Raw genomic sequence first — 11,689 nt, 5'->3', positions numbered from 1 at the left:
CATATATTAAATATTTGATGTCTTTTGCAATCTAAAAAAATAATTTTCAAGGGAATAGACAGTATTACTTTTGACTTTTAAAATAAACCCCTGATGCTGGGTCCATTTTATAATCTGATCATTCCTATTTGTCACAGGGATACTGCAGATAGTATTCCAACACCTGCAAGCAGTAGATGTCAGATTCTATTAAAATTCCTTATCCTCATTAAAATTTTAAACTTTCTTCATTTAAAATTTATTTAAATTTACATATATTTCTTGTGAATATTAAGTAACTTGCAGCAGAGTTTTGGCTTTAATGTCTTTAAAATGCAGTGCTCTAAAGAGGAAATCCGAATCCTCATTCTGCAGTAAATTATGACATTGCTCAATTAAAGAATCTTTGATTCATTTTAACTTAGGTCTCATGAAGACTTGCAAACTTACTGCATAGCTGAATGACAATATGGAATATTCATCTTGATCAGTGTGACCTTGCACCTGATGTAATTTGTACTCAAAGTTACCACTGGATGGCAGCAAATTTCTGTTTCAATTTTGAATCATTGACAGTTGAACGTTTCACCAAACTGATTCATGTTAAAAAGCAGAGATTAAATATGCACAGACCATAAATTTTAAACAATTTTAGTAATTTTTGATTAACTAAAAAGGGCTGTGATGCAAATAAATATTTAATATATTTACTAAATGTTTGTAACTGAGTTTTTTTCCGGTTTATCCTGAGTTCTGTAATGCTTTGTCAAGAAACTATTTTACAATACAAACTGGAGTAAAATATTAAATATTAGTCAGTATCCCTCCTGACTGCTTAACAATTTCAAAGAAACCAGTGGAGGAGTGGTGTTTTGTCCTTAACTTTGAACAATAAATTTAGCTTTGAATAGCAGATTGTGAATGAGGAAATTAATTTCTTTGATACTATAGTATATGTATTTTTGACTAATGTCAGGAACTGAAAAACACATGTTAATGTATATACATGAAAAACCTTGAATGTGTAATTCAAAGATAAGGACAAATGGCCATGGTTAGATTGAATTCCATCCTCAGTCTTAAAAAACGGACCGTCAGAAAAAGGAAGGCTCACACTGCACAACCCATACCTGAAACTTGCAACAGATGTGGCAATTAACAAGCAGAACTGCAGACAAGTTGCAAGATATGCTAAGGTCTGTGACAGTGAGCCAATAAAAATTGCCAATCAAGTAGTATTGCTAACTTGATGCTTGTACCAGAAAGCCATGGGATAACGCAAATATAAAACAATATGTGTATGTTCACCTGTTATATTTGTGTTGCAATATATGTGGCTCAGCCAAAACCCATTTGATTTAAACACTCTCAAAACACTTTCTGAGGTGAACTGGTGTTTGCTGAGCCATGAAATATTTGGTATTCTTGTTCAATTGGTCTTTTTTTATTTCAAACACTGAACTCTCTTGCTGCTGCCTGAACTCTGATGGTGCTGTAGAAGGAAGCTGGAGGCTGTTGAAATAGATATGACTTTGCTGTGTGGAAAAAGAATGGGGCATGGACACAAATTTGCATGCCATGTGATCAGTTACTCGGATGCCTGTCTCAAAGAGTGGCGATTCATAAGAAAATTTTCCATTAGTGTTAATATGTGGAACTAGAGTCCAGCCTTATTCATCATATTACACTGTCATTAAGCAATGGGTCTGGTTTCTATTGATCTGAACAGGAAGAGGCAGAGCAGGAAGTATTAAAAATTCTCAGTTTAAACCCTCTTTGCATTATAAAGCAGTGGTACTTGCAAAAAAAACTATTCTCAGAAGGCACACACAGTTCTTTAGATATATAACATTTTTGTTTTGTTTTATGCTCAAGAGTCTGTGTGGTTAGGATACACACTGTATGGACAAAAGTATTTGGCCACACCTGTTTTTCAGGGTTTGGGCTGGGCCCCTTATCTCCAGCGAAGGGCAATCTTAATGCTTCAGCATACCAAGACATTTTGGACAATGCTATGCTTCCAACTTTGTGGCAACAGTTTGGGGAAGGCCCTTCTCTATTCTAACATGACTGTGCCCCAGTGCACAAATCAAGGACTATAAAGACATGATTTGATGAGTTCGGTGTGGAAGAACTTGACTCAACCCCATCGAGCACCTTTGGGATGAACTGGAATGGAGATTGCGAGCCAGGCCTTCTCATCCAACATCAGTACCTGACCTCATAAATGCTCTACAGAATGAATGGGCACAAATTCCCACAGAAACACTCCAAAATCTTGGGGAGCCTTCCAAGAAGATTGGAAGCTGTTATAGCTGCAAAAGGGGGACCAACTCCATATTAAAGTATATGTATTTGAATACAATGTCATTACAGTCCCTGTTGGTGTAATTGTCAGGTGTCCAAATACTTTTGTCCATATAGTGTATGTATATATATATATATGTATATATATGTATATATATATATATACACACACACACACACACACACACACACACACACACACACTCCTGAACCTAAACAAAATCTCTGTTGCTTCTTAGCTAATGACATGTCAGAGAAAGCCCAGAAGCCTTTGCAGGAGATCCTCCTCAGGTCTAGTTCAAGTAAAGATCTGTAGCCCTCTTGTTTGAATTTCCAAACTTTTTGTCTCTGCTCTGAAAAAGCTCTAGCAGTGCTTGCCAATACAGACTTTCCTTCACATGCTCGCTCTTGCTTTCCCTTAAAACACGTATATGGCGAATATGGTGTCGGTGAACGGCTCGGGTTCATGAAGTGCAAAACCATGAGTTCTGTCAAATAAATAATTCAGACTGATTGAATGTCAAGGTCAAGGGTAAGCTTGCCCGTGTGTGGAGGAAAAGCCAGTCTGAGCTCGCTTTTCACAGACGTGACCGTGTTTTGTGTGCCTGTGTGTTTTCTTTAATATGCATGCATGAAACATAATATGAATGTTTAACGAGTAGCATTTATATGAACACCGCGCCATGCTACAGATGGTGGCGGTAGCGCTTAGACTCTAGATTATATTTCAATTAATGATCATGCGAATGCTGCGGGTATTTTGCACTGTGAAATGACCTGTGGTTGGGAGCTGTGGTGTCTGGTTGTAAAGGCTGAGAATTCAGCACCTGGTTGCTCTGGCAGTGGTGTACAGCAATGCTAAGACACAACATATGATCATCGTTTTAAACTGATCTTCCATGACGGTGCAAGCACTGAAAACAAAAATACGGCCACTAAGTGAGACAAATCAGCGATTTAGAATTTCCTCAGGCGTTGTCATGCTTGTAAGGATGGAAAAAAAAAATCTCCTCTGGTAAGTGGGGTTCCGTTACCATGGCAACCCAGTGTACCTCATGGGTTTGTCCAGTGAGACAGACCTAAAGTACCTCCAGTAGATAAAATGTTTGGCTTGGGATGCAATATTACAGATAATGTTATTGTTTCCTACACAAATGGCTTTAGGTAATAAGTATTTATGCAAGGGGCTAGAACACTGAATGTTAGGAGTGGCAAGAGAACGCTAAATGGTGGTATGGGACTTTATTCTGGAGTTTGACTAGGCTACAAGTAGTATACATGCTATGGTGAAAATATTTAGGGCATGCCTTTTATGGCTTTAACTGATCATAACAAAAAAAACAACCCCCAACAGCTTAAATATATCATTATTATTTTAATTTATTATTTGGTATCCAATAAAACATCAAATTAGAGCAACAAGTCAAACATGCAACTAAATTAAGTTTAAAAAAGTATATTCATTCATTCATTCATAAATAAACATTTTGGTTTAGTTTTTGTGAGCATGTGCAAATGTTCAGGGATCATACATTTTTTTCCATTAAAGTAGGTATTGCATTGATTTGCAATACATTAATACATAAATTATCTGCATAATTCTAATGTGTGACCTCACTAACAAGGAACACTGTCCTTAACTAACTTTTAGCTGAGTTCTGAGTTTGCATACTTGGTATAACATTTTTCCAAAATTGGAGTGCAAAGATAATACATGGTTTGCTTGTTATATACATTTGTTTATGTTTCAATTTACTGCTGAAAATAGAAATATCAGAATCACTGCACATTTTTAAAAACAATAATGACTGGTAGCTTTCATTAATAAGCACAAAAATACAGATACCGCTAAGACGAAAACCAGACTAGGAAAATGTAAACCCTTATGCCAGGGTTAGTCAGCCTGCCCCAGAGTAACAGGCAGTGCTGACTGTGTTGCTTCATGTGCTTCTGGAGGGGTGACACCTTTAGCGTGAACACTCCTTGCTCAAGAGAACCCTTGTGTTTGTCTACACCGCAGAAGCATTTCATACATTTCATTAGACCCAGCAATAACATTTTTATCTTACGTTATTCCGATTTGTAATGCATGTGCTTTGCCCTCGTGCTCAATTCAGGGGCCATACATCAGGCTGTACAGGTTAGCCTGATAGTCTGTCAGACCGGTATCCAGAGAAACTGACCCAGCTTTATGAATGCAAGAGCTGACAGTTCAGGTGAGGCTGCTGGATACTGTCAGATGCCCTTAAGATTAAAAACTCTCTAAACAAATCATTCATTATTAAGTCATTAATGCCAGGTATGTGAAAATGAAGCCTTCTGAGAAAATTCTGACAGGTCCTGCTACGAAAAGAGCAATAGGCATTCTGGTGAGATGCCAACAATGTGAGGATTGAAAATGTTACAGGATTTGTGCCACATAAGAGGATGCATAGATGCACTCTATGTTTTCACATGGTTTTACACTGCAAATTAGGTCTGTTATGTGATGATACCATGAGGCTGATTGAGTTCTGTTGTATTTATGTCAGCTTTATTGTTTAGGTCTAAAATAATTACTCAAAACTAAATGGTTGTGGTTTTTTGTTGCTTAGGATCCCAGTTCTGTTCTTATAGATTGAACTAGATTATAATGGAACCTGTTCAAACCTCACCTTTTCGCATACAGGTTGCTTTCTTGTTTCAACATTAATCTTCCTACTCTACTATATTGTCACAATACCATTGTAGTTGTTTCTACACCAAAGTTTGTAATGGACATGGTATGGTATCACAGGCAATGCATGAAGCTAGTTGTCCATAAAGTATATAATATTTATGTGTTAGTCTGATTTCACAACACATTGTTACATAACTTACAATTGCATTTTACATTTACATTTATTTATTTAGCAGACGCTTTTATCCAGAGCAACTTACAAAAGTGCATACAGTAAGTATAGCGACAGTACGGGGACAGGATGTGTACAGTTCCACAATGAGACAGTTCTCAGCTGAGAGCAAGGTCTGTTTGAGGACACAGTACTGACACAGTACTAACAGATTTGTACAACTACAGCGTATAGGGCAACTAATACGATGCACACATAAAGGTTGGAGTGGTTTTGGGGTTAGGTGTGGAGGTGGAGTCAGTGTTATGTTTAAGACGGGTTTTATTCAAATATCATGTGTAATTACAAGCACAGTAAATTCATGGTCTACAAAAGTTGACTGTGTGACAAGGATGTATTATACAGTAACTATGTAGTTTTAATGGATTGTTTCTGTAATGCCCTCCATAGTGTGTTGGTAGATGCCTTCAGCCATGAAGTCAATAAAATTCATTTATTACAATGGTAAGAATGCACATGTCTTGCTGTAGTTTACATTTTGCAAATTTTAAAACAGCCTGAGTACTGAGTGGGTCATACGCAGTGGCACATTGGGGTGGGATCGTATATTACAGCAGCACAGTGTTACATATTACAAACAAACGCAGCGCTGCTCTGAATGGTCAACTCAGGATGCGTGATTGGAGAACACATCTTAGCATGTGGCGTGAGGCTGACAATGTGAGAGGGCTCTCCCTGTTTTTGCAACACAAAAGTCCCTAAATGAGTAATCAACAAGCTCCTTCAAACGCACTTCAGAATGGAAAGTGCTATCTGAATCGGGCAGATAAAAAGGGGCTCTTGTGTTACCAGTGTCCCTTCCTCTAGTTCGGAACAGAGGCCCCGGGGGTGAAGGCGCAGCATTAGCATCGCGTCTCTTACGTCCGCACTTCTCAGTCACTTTGATCTGCGTCGCTGCTGACGTCTTGCGAACTCTCGGCTAAATCGACACGAGTCTCATCAGCCTTCCTTTAATTGGGCCCGGTGTGTTTCCTTAAGTGGAGTAAAACAAACGCGGTTTTGAAGACAAAATGCGTGTTTGCTCATTGTTCTGAAGTACACCTGCGTGACATCATTATAGCATGCCCCAATTCGTTATGGACTTACTAGATATGTTTGGTTTATAAACCGTGTGGAATATTTGTTTTTTCTGGACAGAGCGTTAAGGTTTTTTGTTTGACATCAATTTGTTTTCACAACTGCGCTTTTTCATGAAATCCCTCACTTCAACGTGGAGTGCAGGGTGCATTCCTTGGCCACCAGAGGGCGTTTGTGATCCTTCTGAGGTTATTTTGCTTCGGCCCGATAGCCATAGCAGAGGGGTTCACACGGTATGCTGAATATATTACAGGCCTATCTTTTAAACTTTTCACATGAAATGCCAGTAGCAGAACACATAGTCAAGCATGATTTTCACAATATGTTCCAGCCAAAGACATTTATGAGTTACAATGAGAAAAGCGCTCTCCTGAGTTATTTTAGGTGCAGAATCAATTTCTGCTGTCTGCAAAAACGGTGAATTGCCTTTCTTCTGGAAGTTTAAATTGTAAGATTTGTTGAGGCTGCATCATCCAGTATTTCTCTTGAGCAATGACTGGTTAAACCATGCTTCAGTTCTAGTAGTTCAACAGCCAATAATAGCTCATGTCGGTCTCCCTATGATCTCACCGAGAAGGTATTTCTCTGTCATTACCCTTTCTACTATTCCAGCAGACATTTGAGTCCCTTGTCAGGCAGAATAGAGGCGGAAATGTCTTCTGGAAGTAATATTTTCCTCAGGCAGGTCTCAGAGCCACATATCAAAATTTATCAGCCTTCATTCTCAGCATCTGACCACTGAACCTCCATGAGCACTGTACTTCACTGTAGGTAAAGCTTAACTAACCAGTCTATTCTCAGGTCTGAAACAGACTGACCCAGAAGTCAGTTCTTGTCCTATGTATAATACAGAATGCTTCTTAGTGATAAATGCCATTTCTTTTAGTAAAACATTTAAGTCAAAAATCTTCAACAAATAATATTCTGAATGATTCTGTTTGGTTAATGGTTTCAGTATTACTGTATCTGTATCTGTAAATATCTGAGTAAAGGAATTTTTTATTATTCCCTGGTATTACACATTGTGGTTGGATAATTTGTTCTATATTTATTTATTTGCAGCAGCCTTGTAGGTTTCATTTTCGGTAGAAAAGAAGGCTAACATTTGCAGCCTGGCTAAGAGCAGAAACAGGTTCAGCACCTGAAATCAATGGGCACGATTACAAAAGGAGCACATTTTCCAGATTCAGGATCAGACTCACATATAATGTGACTTTTTAAAGGACCTTGAATGCAATAAAAACTTTTGAGCAGAGCAGCAACATGAGCCCAAAGGAAATGAGAAAGTCTTCAAAAAGAATGTCAGATTACGCTGAACTTCAAATCTTAAAAATAACAAAATACGAACAACAAGAATGATGACGATCAGCATCATCACTACCTTCATCATCATGTGGATTTCGCAAGGCAGTTTACAGCATTGGTGGGGATGAGAAAGAAGCATATGACAGGGTATTCTGAGTCATGAGCATGGATCTGTTGACAGGTTGTGGGTTGGTGTGATTGGAGGAGAGAGCCCAGTGCAGTGTCTCAGAGTGAAGGGCAGGAAGAGGAGACAGGAGCAGATGTGGGACATGGAGCTGATGAGTGGGAGGGAGTGGCTCCTCTTTGATGTGTGAATTTGTATAGTGGAGAGATGCACTGACAGTCATTATTAGTTGTATGGCCTTGGAATCAAATTTAAATATGATTGTGGTTTTGAAATATTTATGTAGTAGACTAATCCCCCTTGTTTTGGCCTTAAGAGAAAGAGCTTTATTTTAGCTTACAGAAATGCTTTGTGAATTTGTTATTCCTACTCAGACAAAGACAAAATATATGAGAAAAGAAATGGCTAAAGATGCGAGGAATGAAGGACACATATTGTCATGTAATAATGGAGGTGGATTTGAAAAGAGTTTGTGTATACCATTAAATTGCTTTGCCTGGCAAAGATATGGCACTCATGGGAGAACAGTAATGGTTCCACAAACATAGATGAAGTCACAGCTCAGTGAGATTCAGGTAAAATGGAGAAAAATCTGGAATAAGGATGGATGCTGCTTTGTATGAAGCTGGTACATACATGCATGCATGTCTGTTATCTCTTGAAGGGCTGTTTTGCTGTTTTGGGTGCATAACATGATAATTTATGAAGAATGTAGAACGAAGAACATAGAAAATAGGAACACAGAAATTAAACATTATTTCAGTTGTCAAAGATCAGTTGTTAAGTCTTAGAACAGTCTGGCAATGCATCAACCAGCCAAACAACAAATCAATGAAGCTATCAACTTATCAATCAAACAGCATGTCTGCTGTCTGGAGAAAAACTGAAATTGCTGTGGAATGTTGAGCATGCCGCTTAAACGTATATCAATCCAGCTGGCGATCGTAAACATTTAATTGAACTGCACATTAGTAATGCTGTGCTACATTGTCTGTGCTGAACAAGCTACAGGTACTTAATAGGACATTTAATTGTTGTATGTTGTTAACTACATAAACCCGGCCACCAAAGCAGATAAAATAGAACCGTGACGCCTACGATTAAAATGACCAGTTAATAAAAAGTAAAGCTTGGTCGCTCTTTCGTGGTACTTTGTGTCTGTATTGCCTATGAAATAAATCCATAAATATCGACAAGCTGTCGATTATAGCTAGAAATAAATCATTATTAATATAAAAATGATATTATTATTGTAAATAATCTCATTTACTGTTTAAAAAACACAAATATATCAAGCCTACATTTAATTCGTGTCCTTGGTTTTAAGTCCGGCTAAAATGTATGTACTTCAGCTAATCATTTTAAGTATGTCTTTATATTAAAAAAAACCAACAACAACAACACGTCTATGGTTCCATCTACCTGCGCCGCTTCGGTCCGATAGCGCTTTCCGCCTACTCCCAGTAAGGTGCGTGTGCACGTGTTACCCCATTGGCTGGTCACAGTATTGAGCAGATCCTCAGACTTGTTACTCACGCAGCGATTGCATTGTGCTTCGGCATTCTGCGGGCGCTTCGCTTACTCTCTGGGAAGGAGTGGCCGACGTATTCGCGGAAGAAAATTACCGCTGTGCGAAACTTCAAATTTTCACGCTGCAATGCTCGAGGGCTCCACTCTGGTTCATCACGTCATCTACGATACATGTATTTCTATAATTCATCTGGACGCCACCAGGCAACCATAAATTGACTAAACGAAAGGCATTCGTAGCCTACTTTGATAGACGTTGAAGGTTTCATTTCTCTTTTCTTCGAAGGGGAAAAAAAGAAAGTCACAGGGGTACTTGGTAAAGTTTTCATTACTGGAGCGGTTCTGTCTTTCGACAAGTATGGGCACATTGCGCGATCTCCAGTATGCTTTACAAGAGAAGATTGAAGAACTGAGACAGCGGGACGCACTTATAGATGAGCTGGAACTGGAACTAGATCAGAAGGACGAGTTGATACAGAAGCTTCAGAATGAGCTGGATAAATATCGTTCCGTTATTAGACCGGCAACCCAACAGGTCCACAAACAGAGCGTCCTGCAGGAGCAGCAAAGGACCAAGAGGCAGGCAATTTCAGCCGAGCCTACCGCCTTTGACATTCAGGATCTCAGCCACGTTACTCTGCCCTTCTACCCAAAGAGTCCGCAGTAGGTTTTCGAACACATTTTTTCATGTTTTAGTATTTCATGTTGTGTTCGTCATTTTACGTCTGCTGTCGTTTGTCGGATACAGTTGTTTGCAACACATATTACAGGATAACGTTGCAATTGTGTTTCATATCATGACATCCCGAAGTACCTGGAACATTGGTTCACAACATTTTTGTCCCCTTACCCCTGCTAATTTTATCGTAGCAATTATTCGCGACGTTGCAATCTCTAACTTGTATACAGTTGTGATTAAGAAGTCCTGCTAGGCACCTTACTTACTGTACAGTTATTGAAAAAGTAGCTGCAGCATTCTCGCGTGAATCAAAAGTGAAATATTCTGGAAGAAACTTCATATGATGTTTAATGGCAGACGATTCTTACGTTTCACCTTTGATACATGTCTATTATGCAGCATCAGAATTCAGAATTTGTATGAAAAACTGAAAAATCGAAAAAAGTTTTTTTAATCATGGAGAAAATACCAAACTAGTGTTGATTACGAAGTTTACGGTTTTAAAATCCGGGGTATACATATACCCGCGGTTGAAACATATACTCCCATTTGAAATACATATACTCCCATTTGTAATATGTGTTTCAGTCATCTCTGTGTTTGTTTACATTCTGACGATGACTCATATCATTTGCTCTATCACTCGCACAAGTGTTTCTATTCCATGTAGGCCCTTCCTCGTGCATTTGTACCACAATGTTTCTTTAGTGGGTCAACAGACATGCTACTGTTGTATGACTCAGAATCTCCCACTGATGTTAGTCAAGGACTGAGATAATGGTGTTTTCTGCTGTGCTTTTTCTGGGTGTCTGTTAAAATCAGTAACTTCTGAGACAGAATGAAATGGGTCACAGTCCTTCTGTGTTGCCAATTTCAGAAACTCCCCGACAATGAAAGACAAATCAGCAAATGTGGAAATGTTTACATTTCCCCAGGCTTATTGGGAATTCAAAATTAATTTAAAAAGTTAGATAATCATAGTGTAATTTATAACAAAGGAATAGTCATAAATGTACTTATATATCATGTAATATGGAGGGCAGGACCACAGCAGTAAGGCAATATTAATATGACTGACTGATAGTTGACATTTCATGTTTGCTTTTTGCCTGCAGGGAGTGACTGTTTCAAAAACATTTACATTATCTAAGCATAAATGCAAGGTTAATGTGCTGTAGGAGCCCACGATGAGCTCCCAAGTTCAGTCCTATAAGCACAGATAAGAATAGTTTGCAAACAGAGCTCTGACAAATGAAAAGTCAACATTTAATGGTAGTAATGCAAGGTTTGTTATTTGAAGCAGAAAAGCAATTTACGGTTTCTCTAACAGCCAGTGATACAATCTAAAGCCTTTCTAATCCACTGCCAAGATGTCCTTATTTTTTCGGGAGATGCAAACATACTCTGACTCTTTCCCTGTGAGTTTGGCAACCCCTGGACCCCCATGCCAAGGGGATGGCAGCCTAGGCAACAGAACGATCTCACGGAACCAGACTCACAGATCGAAACCCGCAGAATACATGCGGAAGTCCTGCTCAGTAATGAACTACAGTAAACAGTGGAAACAGTGACGTCTGTCTGTCTGGTAAAAACTTCAGAAAGACATGCTGTAAATCCCTGCTTTAGTTACTTTGTTATCGTACTTATCTTTAGGGATGGCGCCCTTCCAAGGTTGTAAAGCTTTGAGAAAAATGCAAAAAGTTATTTGTTCTACTATTTTCAGATGGCCTGCCTCAGGGAAACAGGACTGGCTGGACAGTGCTGTTTCCCTGTGCTGTGCTTGATTTGATTAGTGTA

At 38.7% G+C, this 11,689-nt stretch overlaps 1 protein-coding gene across 1 annotated transcript in view; it reads left to right on the top strand.

The window, feature by feature from the left end:
* Window positions 1-9,352: 9,352 nt before the first annotated feature.
* prkg1b (protein kinase cGMP-dependent 1b) overlaps window positions 9,353-11,689 on the top strand; it is a 102,249-nt gene continuing 99,912 nt past the window's right edge. Inside the window, exon 1 of the mRNA XM_036529058.1 lies at window positions 9,353-9,876. Within this exon, the coding sequence (XP_036384951.1) occupies window positions 9,572-9,876 (305 nt within the window). The 5' untranslated portion in view covers window positions 9,353-9,571. The remainder of the gene's footprint in view (window positions 9,877-11,689) is intronic.

This window comes from Megalops cyprinoides, chromosome 1, assembly GCF_013368585.1.
Source record: "Megalops cyprinoides isolate fMegCyp1 chromosome 1, fMegCyp1.pri, whole genome shotgun sequence".
NCBI classification, from domain to species: Eukaryota; Metazoa; Chordata; class Actinopteri; order Elopiformes; family Megalopidae; genus Megalops; species Megalops cyprinoides.
Note: the sequence above shows the minus strand (reverse complement) of the source record. Positions and strands in the feature narration are given on the sequence as shown.